The sequence below is a fragment of the Periplaneta americana genome, chromosome 11 (assembly GCF_040183065.1).
Source record: "Periplaneta americana isolate PAMFEO1 chromosome 11, P.americana_PAMFEO1_priV1, whole genome shotgun sequence".
Taxonomy (NCBI): domain Eukaryota; kingdom Metazoa; phylum Arthropoda; class Insecta; order Blattodea; family Blattidae; genus Periplaneta; species Periplaneta americana.
The window spans coordinates 159821864-159845953 of NC_091127.1; the positions used below are offsets into that span (position 1 = coordinate 159821864).

Below are 24090 nucleotides of genomic sequence, written 5' to 3' on the forward strand. Positions count from 1 at the left end.
CCAGTATCAGACGGATGTAGAACTAATATTATGCAGCTTTCTATCAGCTGATGTGTGTGTAGAAAAATATACGTATAATATTGTATAACGTTTATGTCGCAGGCTTTGTTTTTTCATCTATTTTGTGTAACATAATAACGATTGTCCCTGTTATCCTCCTGAATCCTAATGTCATAGATTACACTATTATTGACAGTTCCGATATGTTACGCAACCTGCTCTTGAACGATGTTGTTCACGAGCTGTCTAGCCTCTCGCGAACGAACGAGCTGGCAACCAGCTTGCCAACGAAAGAGCTGGCAACCAACTCGTGAACGAACTGACTCTTTTGAACGACTCTCTCTTGGAAGCGTTAGCTCACGAGCTAGCTTGCACCTAAGAGCCAGTTGGACCCATCACTACTATATAAAGTACATAAACAATGAATGTGTAGAATGTATGCTGGAGATTTGAACATATGAACAACAAGGTTCATGCACAGATATTGTCTATTGTGTATATAAATAATGGAGAAGATGAGTTTGCTGCTTTAACAGGCACATCTTGATGCGTGCTTCTGGCCTCAGTGAACTATACAAAATCTGTGGTATCGAGATCATGTAGCTTTTGTCTCTATGCTTCACACTATGCATGCGATTTTTCAAACAGCCGCCTGGTTTTCAGCCTCACATTAAATCGTAAATAGGTCAAAAGGGCGTGGCAAGTAGCTTCCACCCTCTTCTAAGATGCTTGAGAGTCTGGGAAGGCCATTGTCTGTCATCTGACCACAACGCCATTCCTGACATGGCTAGCGCACAAACAATTTTCCTGTGCAAATGTGACGTCATGCACATGGGGGATACTACAGAAGGAGAAAGTGCATATTCTTCTCTCACTTGACATGTTATCTCCCAAGGCGCATATACAGTACCTCAAAGAGAGTAAAAATGAGGCAGAAGCACCCCGACTCTGTGCAGAGTTACTTTGCCTCATTATGTCAACTTTAAACGTATAACATTTCATTATTTTATTACTTGAAAAGTATTGTTGATATTTACACACGGTTTGCTTCTACGGGTATGGTAACTCAAAATGTTTCTTGTGTTTACATGGTGGAAGTGTACATCGTATGTGTAAACATCGTTCGAGGAAATAGCCAATTAGTGTCAGCAATCATGTGGACTCCACAACGAAAGGCATTCTGTGTGCTTTCTCTCACGGATTTGAAATCTGTTATGCAGGTACAACGTCGATTTCGGCGTGAATATAAACTGCGACCAACTGATGATGTTCCAACGTACGTAACAATCATGAAATGGGACAGATGCCTTCGTGAAACTGGGAGTTTGGTTTCAAAGTCGGGCCTCCACACCAACTGTTCTAGTGTCTATGTCGAATTAATCCGTACGTCTTTCCAGCAGAGCCCCTGTAAATCAATCTGACAAGCAAGTAGGAAGTTAAATTTACCTCGTTTGACAATACACAATGTCGTTCAAAGGTTGTGCCTATGGGCGTACAAATTTCAGATTCGTCATCAAACTGAAGATAAGGCATTCATGGAGACAATTCTAGCAAAAATTGATGAAAATGAGGCATTCCTCGATATGGTTTGTTTCTCGGACGAGGCTACATTAACACTTCCGGGAAGGTTAACAAACACAATTGCCGCATATGGGGGGATGGAACATCCCCACACAGTGGAAGAGTATGAACGAAGCTCCCCGAAACTCGATGTGTGGCAGGCATTGTTGAAGGACAGAATCATAGGTTTGTCAAGAATCAAGTTTATCAGACACCAGTTCGTGATCTACCAGATCTGCGCCATCGCAGTGTTGCAGCTGTCGCAAATGTTATGCCTGCGATGCTGCAAAACACATGGATAGAGGTGGAGTACGGATTGAACGTCTGTATTGCCACCAATGCCTCTCCAAAATATCTGAGAACTCGCTTTGAATATCTTACAACGTTACGGAATCAACATCAGGCCTTATTATCCATTCCTCGTCATCGCACCTCTTTCTATTCATCCTCTTTCACCGTGTCAGTTTGTTGCCTATGGAACTCCTTACCTCGTCATGTCAGGGATTGCCGAACGGTTAATCAATTTAAATTAAGAATTAAATCGATTTGTGAGTGTTAGCCGATTTTTTTATGTTATTCTGTGTTTATATAAATTGTCATTTAGGCCTATCATAAAGTAGAATTAGGATATGAATTGTAAATAACTTAATTATGCATCATGTTTAGTTAATATTTCATTATAGCCCATGTAAGTTAGTTTATGGCATGAAAATGATTTTTATATTTAAGTATGACTTTACTATTTTTGTCATTGTTTCACTGTGTATTTTACTTCTGGGAGTGTGGAAGAGAAGGCCTCATGGCCTTAACTCTACCAGAATAAATATTGGTCCCTATCCTGAGCAAGATTAATCCAGTCTCTATCATCATATCCCACCTTCTTCAAATCCATTTTAATATTATCTTCCCATCTACGTCTCAGCCTCCCCAAAGGTCTTTTTCCCTCCTGCCTCCCAACTAACACTCTATATGCATTTCTGGATTCACCCATACGTGCTACATGCCCTGCCCATTTCAAACGTCTGGATTTAATGTTCCTAATCATATCAGGTGAGGAATACAATGCGTGCAGTTCTGCGTTGTGTAACTTTCTCCATTCTCCTGTAACTTCATCCCTCTTAGCCCCAAATATCTTATTTGAAGGTTTCGTAACAAGCTGTTTTTTTATGGTGATGGGTTGTTAGCCCTTCGCCCAACCCCCAAGCTGGAGGACCACCCCTCATCGGCTGTTCGCGACTGCTTATTCAATATATTCAAAGCTACTCTCCATATCTGAGGCCGTCTCCTCGATCCGCATTAACACATTACACATGTTGAAAATATTAGCCACTCGTATGAATTTCATGAATATATCCTAGTGAAACCATTAGTAAGGTAAGGAATGCTTGTTTTAAGGGGTGTTAAACCCATGTCTTCCTAGTCTGAAAGGCTTATTTTAGACAGTAATACTTGCAAATCTAAAATAGATAATCACTACACTCCTTTAATATTATGTACAAGATTGGTTCCTCTGCACAGGTATAAAAAAAAGTAGAGATGACCACCACAGTCTACTATATACAGTCGCGAAGCTTGAGGTTATTTTTTGCAAATCTCGTGATAAAGCGCTCCAAACGGTTAGCAACTAGAAACAATAGACTATCCACGGTCGACTTTGGATTTAGAGTGGACTGAGTCGTATTTCCATCGAGTGCTAGGTCGTTGCGTATTTCGCATTGATGCTTGTGAAGAAAAATCCTAACATCTATTTCTTATTTTACTTCTAGATGCAAAAAGTGGTTAATAAACAGCAGGAGGGAAGATCTAATGACAAAGAATGAAGCATATCTTTATAATAATATAAAGTTTTGCTCTCTTCATTTCGAAAACACACAATTTATCAATGAAAACAAAAATAATTTAATATGGAATGCAGTTCCAACTTTATTTGATGTTTCAAATAAACCTGTTCTGTTATTACCTGCAGCTGAGAAACAAAAGCTTTGCACTAATTCTACGTCTGTATCAGCTGATTCCTTCAATAATTGTACATTTTCAGACAACTCAGGCCTACATTTTTTTCAAAGGATATGTTTTTAATTATAGCTGTTAATTTTGTTATTTTTATTTGTTACTTTACTAGAGATGTATAAAAAGTAAGTCTGTTACAATAAAATTTATTGATCACGTTTTATTTACAATTCTGGTGTGATTATTATTGCTTAACCTCATCCCATTTTGTTAACTACGTAAGCCTACACTACAAGTACCGGTACACGTAAGTTACTCCCATTAATTCATATTTCCATTATTATTGTTATTATATTATTGTTGTAAAGGGAAATGCAAATTAATATTTATTGGTTTCATAGTTCATTATCGCTATAATCTTGAATGAGTGAAGCGATTATAGTAAATTTCAGTTCGTTTTGCACAAACAAAAATAATATTAACCTATTTCTTGCAGGTATCTTCGAGTTTATGGTGGAATTTAATATACTTCATTAAAATAATAAATGAACTTTATCCATTTAATATTTCAATAATGGAAGGAAGGTGTTAATTTTTCCAAAAGAACATGACAACGAAAGTGTAACATATTTTGTCATCTACTAGGAGAGATCTGTGATGATGAGGCGATAGTAGCGATCCTAGTGGTGGGCAACTACCCATGTTTGCATTTTTACTACATATCGAGCTTCACGACTGTATATAGTAGACTGTGTGACCACTGTGTACCATCCCACTGGTAAAAACAACTGACTCAAAAGAATAATGAGATGATGGAAGCAGATGACAGGTGTTAATATAAAAAGTAGACTTTTGAACTTACACTTCGGATGAGGCGACATCTTGTTCATAATTACAAGTCATCTGCACCTGGCACAGCGAAGTGGAGTTGCTGATGATGTGCATCGCACCTACAGGTTCAGTAGCAGGCTCAATTAAAACCAGTTTCCCAAATGGGCCTCCAATATTTGGTCCTGTTGTGTTAGCAGTCTTTGCTTGTTTTCCAGCAGATGATTGATCTATATGATATGTCTTTACACCACCATAACGAGAGCTGTCAAATTTTGATGACTGGTTAGCAGATGAGTTACTCTGTATTGATGAGTTCTGGGATTGAGAAGCAGGTACAAATGATGGTCCATATTTCACTCCAGTTTTGTGAGAAGATTCAGTGTGTTTAGAACTGCCACCAACTTCAGTAACAGGTTTATTTTCTATATGTTTTGTGTATGAGGATGCATTTGATTGTGAAGACACTTTATCTGTAGCTTCTGTGGGAGCATCTTCTTGCAAAGGTCTCTTCAGTCCTGAAAATAAAGATGAACTATTTAAAGCATATAGCTTATATCACTAATATGTTCACTATGATATTAACTGCAGTTTTTGGACACGCACACATGTGCTTATCCAGTAGCTATTTAATAATAATAATAATAATAATAATAATAATAATAATAATGGTTTATTTAACCTGACAAAGTTAAGGCCATACAGCCTTCTCTAACACTCAACCAGGAGTAAAATTGCATTACAAAAAACACTACAGATTTACAAAGTATAGTTTGACAACTTCAAGTGAAACTCCATAAAACACGCCAACTTCTGGAAACTCTCTTTTTCTTTCTTTCTTCTCTCTCCCTCGCTCCTTGTCATTCAGTCACCAATCACCACGTAAATATCTGAGAGGGTGTGCATGGGCATCGCGACCAATAAAAGAACCACTCTCCAGTATTATCACAATAACGGATTCTTCATTTTTGCCTCGACTGTCGGCTAGGAAGGTTCCATTATGCTAGCATTGCAGGCAACTAGTCAACCTTTCAATGCTTTTGTTAGCAGGTTTGACAAACTGTGAGTGGACCTGCAAGTACATAGTGCATAGTACTCTCTCCCTTCCCCCCGTGCTTTCTCACTTGCTCCTCCCCAAGACAGCCAGCGCTCAAACTCAGTCAGGGTTTCAGTTCGATTTGTCAATCTATACACTACAATTTTACACACAAAACTCAATAAAATAATAATAATAATAATAATATAACATATGGAAAGAAATGAAAATGCATAATAAAATGTGAACAGCAAGTCAAAATAAATGAGACATACAAAGTGTAAAAATATAAGACAATAATAATATTGATGATGATAATAATAATAATAATAATAATAATAATAATAATAATAATGAATAATAACAAGACAGATCCAGTCTTGTACAAATATTGTATATACCTCACAAGGGTCAGATGGAAACAACACAATGATATAATACCATATATACGCGAATACTCCAAGCATATTTTTTTTTCCAGAATTTAGCAAAGAAAACCTGGAGTGCGAGCATTATTTCAAGAAAGGTTGGTACCACTTCACAATATTACGAATTCACCTGATGGACCTGAAGATAATGCTCTATGGGAAGATGACAACAATGATTCTTTCACTAATGATGACAAGATCTCGGATTTTTAGGATCTAAAAAAATTTAGATTTAGGCACCTAAATAGGTTTTAAAAACTGTAAAATATGTTCTAAAAATAATATTTTAGGTTTTTAAAAATGTGTAATACCACATATAACTATTATTAACAGCAAAATGGATGTAAGAAATATAAAATTAATAGAACTATTCACATACACAACTCACCAAAATGTTTCACCATTCTATATCTAAATAATATAAGCAGAGATGGACCGATACAATAATACAGTAACTTCACAAATACTTAATGAAGAAATTTAAAATGCATGCCAATTCCTTGTCAGGGGTCTCAGCCTTGCAACATAAAATATCTACAAGTCTTACATTTTAGCAGAGCCTGCATGTCACACCTGATACAATAAATTTTAAATAAAAGATACATAAAAATTAATCACTTTTCTATCATCAGTTTATCTATAATATACAATAATAATCCGTGGTGCTACAGCCCGTAAAGGGCCTAGACCGACCAGTCGACTGCTGGCCTCACGCCCACATGTCGCAGCAGAGGTGGACGATCATCCAACCAGAATGGAGGTATCGTGTGGTTAGCACGATGATCCTCCCAACCGTTATAGCTGGCTTCCGCAACCGGATTTCACTACCTATCGTAGCTCCCCAAGTGCATTACGATGCTGAGTGGGCACCAGTCCCATACACCAGCCGAAATTTCATGAGAAAATTTCTTCCCCCATGAGGACTCATACCAGCAAGCATTCAGTAACGCGAGTCCTAGGCAGGATGCCTTAGACCACGACGCCATGGCACGGGACGTCAGTTTACCTATAGCTTCCAGTAATCTGAAAATTTATTTATTTTCAAATTAAACACATCACTATAACACTAGTTTCGTTTCCACTTAAAATAAACTGCTTATTGAGTGCCATGTGCAGTGCAATTGTTTATGACAAAATATAATTCGTTTATATCACCTAACACTATTTCTGTAAATTCAGATCTTTCCTATAGTCCGGGTCAGCTTACTTCATACTGTAAGGGTGAAACCTAACCATCTTTCCCCCATTACTACATATGCTAGTGGATTGTAGTGATTTTCTAGTTTGCAGGTTGAATTTTCTTTTGCCAACTTCGTTTCGAATTTCGATACTGATAAATACTACAAATGGTACTGATTTTGTAACTGTTATGTTGGCAGCTGAGACAGACGTCAGTTCTGGAGTTCCATGAAATTAAAATTGCACTAGATTTCTGAACTGGTTACTGGAAGCTGGTGAAATTTAAACAAACTAATAATTAATTAATATCAGTATTAATATCAATACATAATAGTTATTTTATGTGTTGCATTGTGGTTACAATTTCAAGACTATAGTCAGGTAAGTGTAAATAAATATAACATACTTGGGTGTGATAATGCAGGTGGGTAATTGATAGAAATACCATTTCATGTTTTAATGAATTTCTTTCGTGTTTAGATTTTTATTACAATAATGTCAAAGAGAGGAAAAGCATTGCAGCGACTCCACGAAGAAAGCGTAAAGTGTGCTGCGAGCATGGGGATAACTCTGTGTTAAATTAGAAAAATCATACTAAAGAAATTACCCCCAAACTAAATTCAGCATTTTTGCTATTAGATCTATCCAAAAGATAGTAAATATCAATACCTTAAAAACAGTACACTTTGCCTACTTCCACTAGGTAATGAGTATAACCGCCATAGCATAAAAATACGGTGCCTACATTAAAATGGTCATATCTTTTCCTACATCACTCTCCTATATTGAAAAGCAAGAGAGTTCACGGCTTTAATGTCACGAACTCAACATTAGTTAACATCAGTTTGACTACAGTAATTTATTTTTTTACAGTCCCGCCGTGGCGTCGTGGTCTAAGGCATCCCGCCTAGGACTCGCATTGCGGAATGTGTGCTGGTTCGAGTCCTCATGGGGACAGAAATTTTTTCATGAAATTTCGGCCAGTGTATGCGACTGGTGCCTACCCAGCATCGTAATGCACTTGGGGAGCTACGATAGGTAGTGAAATCCGGTTGCGAAAGCCAGCTATAACGGTTGGGAGGATCATCGTGCTAACCACACGATACCTCCATTCTGGTTGGATGATCGTCCATCTCTGCTTCGGCATGTGGGCGTGAGACCAGCAGCCGGCTGGTCGGTCTAGGCCCTTCACAGGCTGTAGCGCCACGGATTATTATATTATTATATAATTTATTTTTACATATAAGAAACAGCGAAGTATTATTCTTGCTCACTTGTTTGGAGTAGCCAGACATAACGAGCCAAAAAAAAAATACATGACTCTTCTCATACCCACTTACCCTGATTGTGGAACCTGTATGTAATTCCGAAATGTTAAATTTCAGGACATGTAGAATACCCAAAAGTTTATTTCTGAACACTTTCACCATGAAAGCCTAAAAACTAATGTATTGTAAGTTATCTCCTGAATGTGATATACATCTTATTGGCACGTAACAGCATAGCACTTACATTTGTATTAGATTGCATACATACAATACTGAGAACATGGAAATGACTTCAAACAATTACATTTCATGAATATTCATTTTTAGTTTACAGAAAAAGAAAATTACAACACAACGTACAGTCAACTCTGGATATAGTGGTTTGCGTGTCTTGTCATTAATTTACTTCTCTAGAATATAGGGTACTTAGTACTGCAAATACATAGCATTGAATAATATCTACAGACGTGGACAGATTATTAGCAAAATTGAAGATTTTTATTATATATTTTTACAAAATATGATTCTTCAATTCAGACTGCAGCTGACATTTTTGCGTATTTCCAAATTATTAGCAAAACTGAAGATTTGTATTGTATATTTTTAGAAAATTTGACTCTTCAATTTGGACTACATTTGATATTTTTGCACATTTACAAATTATTAGCAAAACTGAAGATTTTTACTATATATATTTACCAAATTCGACTCTTCAATTTGGACTACAGTTCACATTTTGGATATTTCCAAATAATTAGCAAAACTGAAGATTTTTATTTTATATTTTGACAAAATTTGACTCTTCAATTTAGACTGCAGTTGACATTTTTGTATATTTACAAATTTTTAGCAAAATGAAAGATTTTTATTATATATTCTTACAAAAATTGGCTCTTCAATTTAAACTACAGTTGACATTTTTGCATTTTTCTGTCTACTATAATGATAGAAATATGAAAAATTGTCAACTGTAGTGTAAATTGAAAAGTCAAATTTTGTAAACAGAATTATCATAAAAATCGTCAATTTTGTTAATAATTTGTCCACGTCTGTACTGCTGACTCTAGAATTCGCCTATAGTGAACCTAAATCGTTGGTCCCAACCTGCATACATTAAAAAGTACATTAATATTGTGACGGCAGGCCGAATATTCTCAGCGCTTCGGGGAACTTCGTGCGCGTCCGGCAGAAGCGAGCTCCATGGAGCGCTGAGCGGAGGGGAGACGAAACTCTGGTCGCTACGGTGTGGCACGACGTAAGGGGAATGGCGGCATGCTGGGCCGCGGCAGAGAGGGGGAAGAAGGCAGCGGCAACTGAGGGGTGAAATCCAGAGAAGTCTAGAAAGGCGCCATCTTCTCGGCATCTGTAGAAATTGTACTTCCTGGAAACTATGGTTTAGTTATAAATAAGAGACGCAAGTGAGCTGACAGGAGTTGTTGCAGTAGTTGCAGTTTTTGGACAGCTAGCCAGTCAGTGTAGCAGTGAAGCCAGCTTCGAGACAGGAGTTCGACTTGTGTGTGTCCGCAACTGGGGGAGCGTCCTGGAGAGTGCGGCAAATCTGGAGTCTTTGGTTCGTTGTGCAGTGGACTGCAGTTGGGGGACCTGACTTCGAAGTTCAGTGGACTGTCTCTGGAAGACTTGGGTTCGATATTCTGTGAACTTGAGTGAATGAGCTAGACGAACTAGCCAAGGCAACGAACTGTGAACTGAGAACTGACAGTTTTGTTTTTTAAATAGTGCTTTGTGAATATTAGTTGAGATTAGCAATAAATTGTTGTTTTCAATAATCCAAGTGAATTGTCATTGTCGTCAGTGGAGTGCAATAACGAATACTGAGTTGCTGTGTGGAGTGGAAATCCCATTGTTGACGGGAGCATTTAAAGTAAATTATAGAAAGTGATTTTTGTTGAAACAATAAAGTTACATTATTGTTTTGTATAAAAGTTACAATATTTCCGTTTATAGTGAACCCTCGCTTTGGTTATAGTGAAACTTGTATCCTGACAAATTCTTATTTGAAGTCAGACCTTCTTCTATAAAATTGAAAGAATGTGTTGAGAACAACATTTAAGTTTCACTCCTTTAGTCAAAGGACAAAGGTGGAATTAGTGATTCCCAGACAATGAGCTGTACTGTAAATCCAGGCAACGCGTGACGGCCTTACCTTACTCCACCATCAAAGGGTTGACATTCTGTTCTCATGCACACTACTCTACTGTTATTTCTAATCCTCCACCGTCAAAGGGTTGCCTTTTGTTCTCAGAAATATTTTCATGATAATTGATAGCATCGAAAAAACAGAAAATGAAATTGCCTTCTTTTATTAAAAGGAGACAAGCATTATATCCACAGCATAAATTAAGGTAAGATTCCGATGGCTTTCAAACTTCATCAACCCTCTCCCAGTTTCCATTAAGTGACCCGGGAAATTCCAAGGCTGAGTATGCAGTCACACCATAACAGCATTTGTCATTTCTACCTGATCTACAGACGTGTAAAAATTATTAGAATAATCTTAATTTTAAAGGGTTTTTTAATAGTTCCTTCACAAATATTAATTGAATTGATGAATATTGGTATATATTACTATACTGATGTAGGATATATTTACTACTAACAATGCCGGAAAGCATTGTTGTACATTGGTATTTTTCTTATTTTACAATTGTTATGGGAATTCAGAAATTATTATATTATGTTGGCGGAATTGGAAATATAAAAAATTATATGCACAAAACAGATGTATACGTTCATTTGAACCTTCACAACAATGTAAACGCAAAGAACAATTTGTTTAAAGCATTTCTTAATTAATTGTTTATGTTTCCAATTCCGCCGACATAATATAATAATTTCTGAATTCCCATAACAATTGTAAAATAAGAAAAATACCAATGTACAACAATGCTTTCCGGCATTGTTAGTAGTAAATATATCCTACATCAGTATAGTAATATTATATACCAATATTCAACAATTCAATGTCAAGGAACTATTAAAAAACCTTTAAAATTAAGATTATTCTAATAATTTTCACACCTCTGTAGTGTTCCAACAGTGAATATACTGTATAAAAATGCCGAAGTGTAAAGTGTTTTTTTTTTTCTTTGGAAGATAAGGTGAATATTATAAGTGACATTGAACATGGTCTTTCGCAAGTGGACTTCGATCAACAGCATAGTTTAAGTAAATCAGCTGTGAGTAACAGTATACAGTGTAATCCATTCCACAAAAATGAAAAATTTCATTTTCTCGTTCACAATTCCATTCATTTCTGTCATTTAAGGTTAGGGGAGAGACACTTCAGATATAGTGAATGAAATATGCAAGTCCGCAGAGGTTCACTATAATCTTTTCGCTGTAAGAAAAATCCCAATGTAAATAATAGCATGTGACTGAAGTGAGGCTTCATTGGTCGCTGTTTGGCTCCATAGATTCTCAGTACATGATCCCGCCCACTGTTGTATATTCTGTTTCATGTTAAACATTTCCCGTTATTCGTCAAGTAGACCTAACCTCACTACTGTGCATCCGTTTGCTTAGGAAATATTAACTTTATAATTATTGTAATTAAAACTCATTTAACTTATTATATACATTTAAGACTATTTGTTTTTCTTCGGTTTTAAGAGGGTTTCCACTCTTATGTTTAATAACCACACACACGGAGGATGCAGAAGCCATACTTCAATACCACGTGCTTACGTGAACAACTACGAGCTCAAAGGACGCCAACTTGTTACAAGAACAGACTACCTCGGTATTACTGTTGGTATTCATCCGCGTTCATAGTACATAACAAAATATAAAAGTAGCTTTTTTTACATAGTGTTTTACATATGAGTGAAGTTATTTGATTCATCATATATAAAAACTAGAATTCAATTTTTGATTTTCAAATAATACAAGATAATGGTTTCCAAATACAAACTATATTCTCCTGCGTCATGTGAGTGTTTCGTCTTGGAGCCAATCACAGGTATGACAGCAACGTGCTTGTGTTTATATTAGGATTTTTCTTACAGCAAAAACAGTATATATCTGGAGTTGACCGTATTAAGTTCAGAAAATCATTACGCCATGCATAGTTCATGCTTAAGACCAAGAGATGGACTAGTACTTAAAAATGCCATATTCAGTGAAAGTAAATAGCTTGAGACCCCTTACTACAAATTATTCATAAAACTTTCCATAAATTTTAGCATTTCCCGTAAAATACAGTAAAATAAAAAAATGCATTTTTACACAAAAAAATCGGTCCAACTCCCACTCAAACTCACATTGTGTTCTACCTTTGGCCTTTGCACCAGCAGCATCAGATGCTTTAACAAATGTTCTCTGAAGACGACCTTTTTGTTTCTCTCGATATTTATCTGCTACCCCTGCAGAGAGACTGGAAACTAACTGCATGGTTTCCAGCGGATACCTGCATCATAAAATTTCAGCAATTGAAGTATTCATATGATCACACAGCAATACAGTAATTGTATTAATTTTCTTTGTAACAGTGCGCAACAATGATAAATGAAATAAATATGTTCAGAAAAGATCAAATTCCAATACTATAGTCCCGTTGCTCTAATTTCCGGCAGCCAATCGCATTGCAGGTCGGCTACATTTAAACGTGGGTGTCTTGTGATTCGCTTATGAAGACGTTATTAATTTCTTAAGGCTCGATAAATGCTTAATATAATCGCCCGCCATTTTGGCTCTTTCTTTGCCGTTTGCAGAAAGCAAACGAAGACGTTATTTGCCGCTCAATTATTTGCTGAATTACAGTGCGTTTGATTTATTATCATAGGAGCTACAACATGATAATGTTTAACGGTGTGGCAAATAGATTCCTCGTATGGTAGCTCGGGAACGAAAATGGCGAACAATACTACCTACCTAGACTTTATAGAGCCTTCACTTCCTAAGACGTAAGCAAAGAGCCGGAGTCACGCCGGAAATAACAGCGTCGCGACTATATAAATGACTAAATGGGTAAAATATTTCCATATTTCCATTTGAGGCAAAAATAACTTGAAATAAAAGCAGAGCAAGTAGAAGACAGAAAATGAGATCACCGGTAATTACATTTTTGCTATAATCTTATATCTTGATTTCTATTCGTCCTCAATTAGTTCTGAAGAAGTGGAGGTATTCCACATTCTGACAAACTTCCTCTAATGATGAACAATATCACTGATAGTAGTAGTATTACATTTAACAATCCTTTCAAGAGAAGATGTTGCTCAGTGTCGAAATTTAATGTGGGCCAGAAATGACTGACGTGCTTTGCTTGCAGTCCTTCAGAAATAAGGTTCATTTACATCCCGAAAATCTAAGACATGGGACCCACAATTTTACTTCCCTTGTCGAGGATTTTAAAATGATTTAATGAGTTGGATTTCAAATTGCATACCTCAGATCAACGACCAGAACCAAGAAAGATGGCACTGAGATAATGGCACACCCAAACCTCGTTTTTGTCATAACTGTAATTTTAATTTGCATGTTCTAAATTAAATCATATCAAAGAGAACCATTTATGAAAATGACAAAGATTTCTTTTTCTACTGCACTCTGCATTCAACATTCATCTTGCATCAAAGGTTCAAACAACTACAATAAAATTTTTGAGGGTTAAGTTAAGAATTGGAGAAGTTACTGTTGGTAGGAAATATGAATACTTTTCACCCTGCAGGCTAAATTGATAAAAAATTATTTGAAGTAATAGCTTTTATCTCGTACATTGATTATTGAACAATCATTAACTCAAAATGCACAAATGTAAATTTCCTATTGTTAATTCATAATATATACACAGAGCATTTGACAGGAAAAAGATTTTAGGTAAATGTCATCAGCCTTTTACTGTCATAGAGTGAAAGTGACTGCCAAGGAAATAGTGTGTACATTTCCCCTGGATCAAGCATGGAAAGATTTTGTGTTGCATGGTAAGGACACATAACACATACTTAAGGAACGTCAAAATTAGAGCATTAGCCTATACAGCTGACTTCCATTCAGTACAGTTCAGTTTAGTTTGTAGCAATGCAGTATACATTAGATGATTTTCACAAAGAAAGAAAGACTACTTCCGCACGATTCCAATTCTATCAGCTTCTAAGGGATTATAAAGTAACCTATGAGATGTTAGCACCTTACAAACCAGTGTCGATGACTCTGATATTAAATATTTTCTAAAATTGACCCAATTTGCCCCCTGGGTCTATTCATCCTCTCTTGCCCTGTCTATGTCACTTATCAAATGATGGTATTCTAAGTAAAATCTTTTTTCAGGTGTATACCTCTTATCACTCATAAACATATAAATTAATTAAGGAATTTAAACTGTCACTGTTTGTTGTTATTATAATATATTTACCTGCATCCTAAAAATTCAACATTGGTAAAAACTTGAGCAAGACAAACCAGTCGATCTTCAGGAAATTTATCTCTATGAGCCAGCATAAAACTTCTTCTCAGCTCCCAATGTTCATCACATTCATGTTCTGTCTTGTATTGATCCACATCCCAATCCTTTTTAAAACTCATGTTGGCACACACTTTCTAAGAAAAAAAAAAAAATTAAAATTACACTTACAAGACTATTAGCTTAATAGTATTTCTTTCAGCAGGTCACTCTTTTGACAGGGAGTTATACCTGAAAGCTTGATTTGCATAATACAAGTCACTGTTCGTTAACAGAAAACCACAATTTAAATCACACAGAGTTAGTGTGCACTAGACGTTGGTTGCTTGACAGTTATCAGCCCACATTGAGGTCTGTGGATATAGAGGGGAAAAATTGGATCGGTGTCGGGTAGAGTTCCTGGGTAGCTCAGTTGGTAGAGCATTGGTACATTTAACCAAAGGTCCCAGGTTCGATACCGGGCCCCGGAACAATTTTTCCCTCGAAATTATTCAAATCAACTTTACAGGAAGTTATATCTGAAAGCTTGATTTGTGTAATATAATGTAAAATGTGGCAAATAATAATTTTATTTTTTAAAATACATTTAATAAATCACTAAATTAATTTTATTCTTAAATTAAAATTTTACCTCTCACAGATTCTTTCTGTTCCACTACCTGAACCTCAATTGTAATACCAGCGTTATTCCTGTGTATTTCATTAGCTTTAATGCTGCTTTTAGTATATCCTGCTTTTTTTTTTATTATGCCTGGTGGGAGGTTTGGAGGGTGACAGCCCCAAGGCGAGGTATGAGGGGGAAGTTACGGAAGTTAGTCCCCCAACAAATACAAATCTATCTACATTCCGAATTAGACTCAGACACAGCTAACAGGCAACAATTTCTACTCGCCTTAGTTATTTCAGGAAGTGGCCTTTTAACCTGGTGTCGTCTATTTATGTGTATTTATAAATAACAAATTATTAAATAAAATATTTTAAGAGAGTCTTCCAAATCGCTTCACAGTGTAGTGTTAAGCATGTGACTAATAATCAAAAAGTTCATGGATCGAATCCTGACGGTTGCACATAAGGTAGGTATTAACATAAAATATAATGTTAGATGAAACATTGGGCAAGGGACTAGAACATACAAGATAAATAATACACAGAATAAGAAAAAAGGAGAAAGAGGGGGGAGGAGGAGGGAAAGGAAGAGAGAAGCAGACGAGGAAAAAAGATAAAGGTTTCCCTCAACTCATTAAGAGCAAATGCTGGGTAATTTTCGGTGCTGGACCCAGAATTCATTTCACTGACATTATCACCATCTCATTCAGATGCTAGATAACCTTAGTAGTTGATAAAACCTCGTAAAATAACCAATTAAAATAAGGAGAGAGAAAAGAGATAGGGAGATAAAATTATAGTAATTTCTTACGAAAGAGTAACGTACAAAAACCCCAAATTTTCACGTCTCATTTTGAGTACAAACGCGGCATATTAGGCAATGGCGTATTACGGGTAATTATCGGATATATATATTTTTGTAGAGTATAAAATATTACCCTAGCATAGATTTAGGTTACTTGATTTTAAGTGAGGTCAAATTAAGGTGAAACTAGCGCTGAGGTAGTTCCAGTGATTTCGGAAGTGAAAATCGTTGAATTTATAAGGGATTTTTATAGAGATGCAGTTGCTCGTATATGCAAGGCATAACAAAAGCCTAGCCTAACCAAACCTATCACAAATTCATATATGCAAGGTGTATTACGTGGAGTCGAAGGATACTGCCTCAGCGCTAGTTTAGCCAAAATTAGAATTTAGACCAATGTTGGTTTTTCCTTATTTCTATTTTCTCCCAATTTGGTTAAGATCATAAACCAAAATATTTACTATACAGATCCAACGAACTTAACTAGTACAAAACATCAGCACGTCATAAAATACACTATAGGCTATATGCAAGATGGATTACGAACTATACGTTTGGCGAAAAAAAAAAAAAAAAAAAAAAAAACTATGTAGCCAGCTAGAAACTAATACTAAAAGCTAACATAACAGTTGCATCTTTCAAAACATTCGAAAGCTCCTTCAGTGGACCGAAGAACAGAAGAATTCTCACTCTCATATGAGCTAAGTTAACAGAAATTACCCGGGATTTCTTTGTTATAAAATGCAACCGCATGGAATTGCCTACAACTTAATGATCATAAAATGAGTACCAAACAGTTTGTCACATATTTCGAATAATCAGGTGGCATTACACACTCTCATAAAAACATTATCAAAAAATATCCGGTAAATATTTTCAATAGCGTCACCAAAGGAAAACATTACAAAACTTGCATTTTCTCATTCCTCCATGAACTCCGCCAATGAACACTACACAACACTGCCTATGATAGTAAATGACCTTAAACTAATTTTACTGTCACAAAAGCGACAGAAGATACGTACAAATAATCCTGAATAAGTAATCACGTTACCATTTCTCAGTAACCCATTAAATAAACAACATCCACCACACCACAAACATCAACCAGAGCCGCAAACACGATTCACAAAGTGTCAGTCCTACCAATCAAAGTGTACGGAAAGTTGCCAAACAGTATTTCAAAATATGCTACATTCCTTGTTGTCAATAGAGAAAATAAATTCTTGTCGCTAAAAGGTAATGAAAAAAAAGCTAAATTCCTATTTAAGCAATAGACAAGTTAAAAAAAGTTGCCGTCGAAAAACAGTTAAGTCGCCATATCTAGCGATAGAATCGCAATATTAGCAACACTGCAAAATATTTTAACAAGTCTACCACTTTCTTCAAAAATTCTGCGTATGTAAATTATTTCCCACCTCTACTCGAAATTTCTCTCAATGATGTGATAAACTATAAAAATGACTTTAACGCCGGTGTATCAACTGCGGTGTTATTTAGCGTCGATGGAATTAGTGTTAGCGAGATTGTATTTGGCGAGATGAGGCCGAGGACTCGCCATAGATTACCCGACATTCGCCTTATGGTTGGTGAAAACCTCGGAAAAACCCCAACCATGTAATCAGCCTAAGCGGGAATCGAACCCATGACAAAGTGCACTCCGGCTCAAGAGAAAACACGCTAGCACCTGAGCTACGCTAGTGGAAGATGACCAGGTGGAAAAAATGAAATGGGAGACAAAGGGAGTGAAAATGGAGGACATTTCACCACAAAGGAGGACAATGAGCAATTCTACGATGTCCTCATCTGACACTATTTTACATATTTAAAATGTTGCTTAAGGACTATTTTTCCTTTATGATGTTGTTCTGATAACATATGTCAATTCTTAGGAAGAAAGAAAGAGAGAGAGGAAAAAAAAAAAAAGGCTAGTTATGAGCAAAATGTAGGCTATGTATATTGATAGAATTATCCAAAGTATTAAGTAGTAACTTTAATAGTAAATGAAGCATACAATCAGAATTCTGAGAACTGTTTCCTGTATTCTGTTTTTTACAAATACGGTACCGGTACCAGTAGCCTATTTCATTAATTACATCACTTTATTTTGCTTTTCATTCCATGTCTTCGGTTAGCTATTTTTCATTCGATGAAATTTATTTAATAAGAACTAGGTTTTTTTTTTTATAATTATGAAAATTTGAAAATGTCATATTTTTAAAATTGTAGTACTGTACAAGAAATATTCCCTTCACAGAAGTGGGTACTGGGTAACAATCTGTTTCTTTCATATAACCATTGTATGGTATCACCAGCAGTGAAAACACTCTTTCTGCATTTGAATTGGAGCCAGGCAATGAAAATAAAATTCACGAATTTTTAAAGGCTCAGAATTCTTCTTCTTCTTCTTCTTCTTCTTCTTCTTCTTCTTCTTCTTCTTCCGGGGATTAAACCTTATTGGTTTGTTCCAGCTCCAATTATTAAAACTGTTCTATCCATCTCTTTTGTGGACGTCCTTGGTCTCTTTTTCCTTCTCTCTGTCAATAGTTTAAACTTCTCCAAGTCATTCTATTAGTATCCATTCTACAGACATGTTAATACCATTGTCTCCTATATTCTTCTATTTTATCTGTAAAGCTAAATATGTTCAATTCTTTGCAAATATCTTCACTTCGTTTTTTATCCATTAAAGTGTATCCCGCCACAAATCGTAAATATAAGGCTCAGAATTACAGTCCTTATTCTTAGATTGAAGAAAGAATTCACTCCACTAAAGATTCATTTCCCCCAAGAAGAAATTGACACTAAGTACTTACGAATGATTTAAGTCCTTGATACTGATCAAATAACTTAACATCATCAATCTTAATGTCTTTCTTTTGCGTGTTAAAAAAAGAATACAGTTTGTCAAACACAGGGAATGAAGTAGCATCCTAAACTGTATCCATTGAAAACAAGAAAATTCTTCTAAAGGTATTGTCCATTACTATAATAATCAATACGAATTACAAAGAGTTGAATATTCAAGTCATGCTTTCAAAAATGCCGGATATTTTGCCAATTTTTAAAATGCCTGGAGGACAAGGCCAAAAAAGGAGGACATGTCCTTCGAAAGCCGGACACCTGGTCACCTTGTGCTAGTGGTCAATGGGGAGACAATGTCTCTGAAAACTACGAAAGTGAATAGCATAAAATAATATGGCGACGATAAGTAATGGCCAAAGAAATCTCCCTCAGGAGAGAAATATGACTTATAGTTGAACATCATACAGTAAGAGTAAATTAATCCACGTGCACATTTCTTTTCAGTCAATTACTTAATAATGCTGTACTGGTATGTAATAACTGTTATCAAATTGGTGATAGCGAGATATTATTTGGTGATTTGAGGCAAAGAATTCACCTTATATTTGTTTCTTTTGCTGTTGGTCCCACCACTCCCCTTCCTCTTCCCCGCCATAGTACAAATCCCCCCAGGGGAAAGGTCTGAATTCAACACTGTCTGTGTCACAGCTCCTTCTGTTTCACAGTCACTGAATTGAACAAACTCCTATCTAATACACTTGACTTTTATCATCAACTGAAGACTTCAACAATATTAGCTGAATTGTTCAATTTATACCCATGCAGTTTCAATCAGACCATTTCGATGTTCAGTTTAAATTTAAGACTGATGTATACCCACTTACTTACTAAAGGCTTTTAAGGAACCCAGAGGCTCATTGCAGCCAATACATAAGCCCACCATTGGTCTCTATCCTCAGCAAGATTAATATGTCTCTACAATCATATACCATCTAGCGCCGTGGTCTAAGGCATCCTGCCTAGGACTCGTGTTAAGGAATGAGTGCTGGTTCGAATCCTCATGGGGGAAGAAATTTTCTCATGAAATTTCTGCCAGTGTATGGGACCAGTGCCCACCCAGCATCGTTTTTTTTTTATATTTATTTTAGTAGGTTATTTTACGACGCTTTATCAACATCTTAAGTTATTTAGTGTCTCAATGAGATGAAGGTGATAATGCTGGTGAAAGGAGTCCGGGGTCCAGGAGCGAGTTACCCAGCATTTGCTCATATTGGGTTGAGGAAAAACCTCAACCAGGTAACTTGCCCCGACTGGGAATCGAACCTGGGCCACCTGGTTTCGCGGCCAAACGCGTTGACTGTTACTCCACAGGTGTGGACCCCCGCATCGTGATGCACTTGGGGAGCTACGATAGGTAGCGAAAATCCAGTTCAGCAAACCAGTTGTAACGGCTGGGGGGATATCATCATGCTAACCACACGATACCTCCATTCTGGTTGGATGATCGTCCACCTCTGCTTCGGCATGTGAACGTGAGGCCAGCAGCCGGCAGGTCGGACTTGGCCTCTTCAGGACTGTAGTGCCATGGATTTACTTTACTTTACAATCATATACCAACTCCCTCAAATCCATTTTAATATTATTCTCCCATCAACGATTCGGCCTCCCCGAAGATCTTTTTCCCTCCAGCCTCCCAACTAATATTGTCTCCCACTACCATAAAAAAAAAAAAGTTCACAATTCAGAGTTTAAAATGACATCGAGTGTGAACATCTTTGACATAAGTATCTGCCATTTCTTCTTTTTTTTTTTTTAGTAGGTTATTTTACTATGCTTTATCAACATCTAGGTTATCTAGCATCTGAATGAGATGAAGGTGATAATGCCGGTGAAATGAGTCCGGGGTCCAGCACCGACAGTTACCCAGCATTTGCTCGTATTGGGTTGAGGAAAAACCCCGGAAAAAACCTCAACCAGGTAACTTGCCCCGATCGGGAATCGAACCCGGGCCACCTGGTTTCGCGGCCAGGCGCACTGACCGTTACTCCACAGGTGTGGACGCCATTTCCTCTTCAGTGATGTGAGAGTAACAATAGAAGAGAAATACTGTTTTAATTCATTGTGGAAGCATTGGATTAAGGTTTTGCAAAGTGAGAGAGAACAGGTGTTGTCTTGTCTTGTAGTGATCTGAAGTTTGTGATGTTAAAAAAAATCATTGCTTTTTTACTGACTTATTAAGGTCCTTAGGAAGAGGTGCACATGAATATGGGGGGGGGGGGTACGCGACGACAGTTGCTTGATGCTTCCTGCATTGATAATGGAAGACATAATGATAATGATAATAATAATAATAATAATAATAATAATTATTATTATTATTATTACTATTATTATTATTATTATTATTTATTTTAGCTGGCAGAGTTAAGGCCGTAAGGCCTTCTCTTCCACTCAACCAGCAAAAAGTGTATATACATATGCATGAACTTACAAAGAATTCAACAATTTGATTTAGATGAGAGTTATATGTATACAAGAGTTATTTACGAATTAAACAACAAAATACTATGAACTATTAATTAAACACTGAAATAAACTGTGTAGCAGAATTAAACTAAAATACATAGAATGTTAATATATTTCAAATAATATTAGATAATAGAAAGAGATTATTATGAGACAATTTTGAAAATACAGCACAATCAGGATGATGTCTAAAGAAAAAAGTAACAATGTAGTCAGTGATAGTTTAAATCAGTATGATTGGAGTGAAATGCTAATAAGGTTATCTTTTAAGCTGTTCTTAAAGGTGTTTGTTGTCTTGCAGCCCCTAATACTTTGTGACAAGGAATTCCATTGACGCGAGGTGGATATTGTAAGAGATGAGGAATAACAAGATGTTCTATGAAGAGGTATATTTAGCGTGCCACAGATAAGTGATCTGGTATTTACGTCGTGGTTAGAGTATAGATAAGAGAAACGAGACAAAAGGTAATTTGGTGTTGAGGTGTGCAGAATTCGAAAGAGTAAAGACAAAGAGTGTAAAGTTCTGCGTTCTTTAAAGGCTGGTTCACAATAAACCGGGAACGGAAACGGCAACGAGAACGAGAACGGAAATAATTATAAAATAAATGTATTTAAATGTGACCGTTCGTAATAGTTAATTGTGAATCCTCACATTTAAATACATTTATTTTAACATTATTTCCGTTCTCGTTCTCGTTGCAGTTTCCGTTCCCGGTTTATTGTGAACCAGCCTTAAGTCGGAGCCACGAGAGACTTGCGAAGGACGGTGATATGTGATCATATCGTCGGATGTTGCACACGTATCTGACGCACATATTCTGAACTCGCTGTAACTTGACTGACAGTTCAGAACTTAGGTACTGTAGCAAGGGAAAGGTAGTGTTAAGAGAAAAATATATTCGAACAGATCCACCAAAATTCCAATCTTAGTGTGTCCACATTCAAACGCATCCACTGCATGTAAAAAACTTCGCATCATTTATTGGGTTAGTGGTATCGAATCTAATATTCCGAACAAATAATAAGATCTGTTACAGAAACATGTATTCACCAGAACTTGAGTTCATAATAATTATAAAATCATACAGTAGGAAATCCCTGGCAAATTGTTACTTGTTAACATTAAATCCGAAGGTTAATAAGGTCATACAGGTTCTCACACAAGGGGCCTACTGATTCGAAACCACGCCTGTATAGGTCAGAATAACTCGTCTGATTTTAAACACTGCAATAAAAAAAATCTAGCCAATAGTATTGCGGTATTCAGCATTCCAGAAGTCTGGTGTCTACTTGCCTGCCTTGTTCAGCATCAAGGACGCACTTCCAAGACAATGACACTGACATCCTAGGTATAACTGTAAATTCAGTCTTTTATTATTTTTTGGTTCCCTATATTTTAGAAAAAGAGTATTCGGTATAAACGATACATCTGTTCTTTGTGTGAAGTTATACAAACTTAATGAAACGTCGATAGCATCATTTCATCACACTTTGCATTCAGAGTATTAGTGGAATTAGCAAAATGGAGTTTTTGGCAAATATTAAATATTCCTACGTATTAAATTCTTAAATTATAAAATGAAAAGAAGTTATTTGTCTACTTTTGAATATATTAATAATATGATCACATCAAAGCACCACAAGAAGTGTTGGGAGACCCAAATTACGTTGGATGGATGGAATAATTCCCATACAATAACAAATATTACACACAAACCGAAGGCCTATTCATGAGATCGCCCATTTCCAGCATACTACCACATAGAACAGACATACATACTAAACAAAGACAACAACAAACACGCAGACAACATCATATATTGGCACAGATACGTAGATGACATACTAATACTATACAAAGGAAACAAAAGACAGATCCAAAACCTACATCAACACATAAACAAAATACACCCAAAGCTACACTACACATTAGAAATTGAAAACAACAAATCCACAAATTTTCTAGACATCACAAAAACAAAAGTAGACAACAAACACACATTCAAAGTATACAGAAAACCCACAACAACAACAACAACAACACACATACACAACACATCCAACCACCCCACACAACACAAATAAGCTGCATTCCGAACAATGGTACACAGACTACTCAACATACCAATGAACCAACAGGATTACAACGAAGAGCTAAACACAATCAAATACATAGCACAAGAAAACGGATACAACCCCAACATAATAGACAACATAATACGTACACAAAACATAATCACAAAAAAACATAAGAATACAACACAAACACAAGAACACAAAAGATACATCACACTAAATTGCAACTTCATTCAAGAAATTAAATTACAACATCGCATACAGAACAAATAACACTCTAAAAAAACATCTCAACACACAAACAACACAAACAAATACAACCACACAGGCATATACAAACTCAAATGCAACACCTGCAACAACTTCTACATAGGATAGACAGGCAGATCGTTTCAAACACGTTACAAAGAACACATCACAGCCATAACAAAATTACAAAACACCTCTACATATGCAGAACACATCACAAATGCTAATCACACCCACAGAGACATCAACACAGCCATGGAAATACTACACATCCAACCAAAAAGCCAGAAACTAAACACACTAGAACAATATGAAATATAAAGACACACAAAAACACACCCCAATGAAATTCT

The 24090-nt window shown here is 36.3% G+C and overlaps 1 protein-coding gene across 5 annotated transcripts in view; it reads right to left on the reverse strand.

Annotated features, from left to right (window-relative positions):
* LOC138709504 (CDKN2A-interacting protein) overlaps positions 1 to 17264 on the reverse strand; it is a 62688-nt gene extending 45424 nt beyond the window's left edge. For 2 of the 5 annotated variants that reach the window (XM_069840319.1, XM_069840318.1), the window contains exons 1-4: positions 17136 to 17264; positions 14623 to 14807; positions 12542 to 12675; positions 4373 to 4856 (exon numbers count right to left, since the gene is read on the reverse strand). In XM_069840319.1, coding sequence (XP_069696420.1) covers positions 4373 to 4856; positions 12542 to 12675; positions 14623 to 14807; positions 17136 to 17138 — 806 coding nt within the window. In that variant the 5' untranslated portion in view covers positions 17139 to 17264. Of the gene's footprint in view, positions 1 to 4372; positions 4857 to 12541; positions 12676 to 14622; positions 14808 to 17062 lie in introns of all 5 variants that reach the window. The other 3 variants (XM_069840320.1, XM_069840322.1, XM_069840321.1) reach the window with 3 other exon arrangements.
* Positions 17265 to 24090: the final 6826 nt, after the last annotated feature.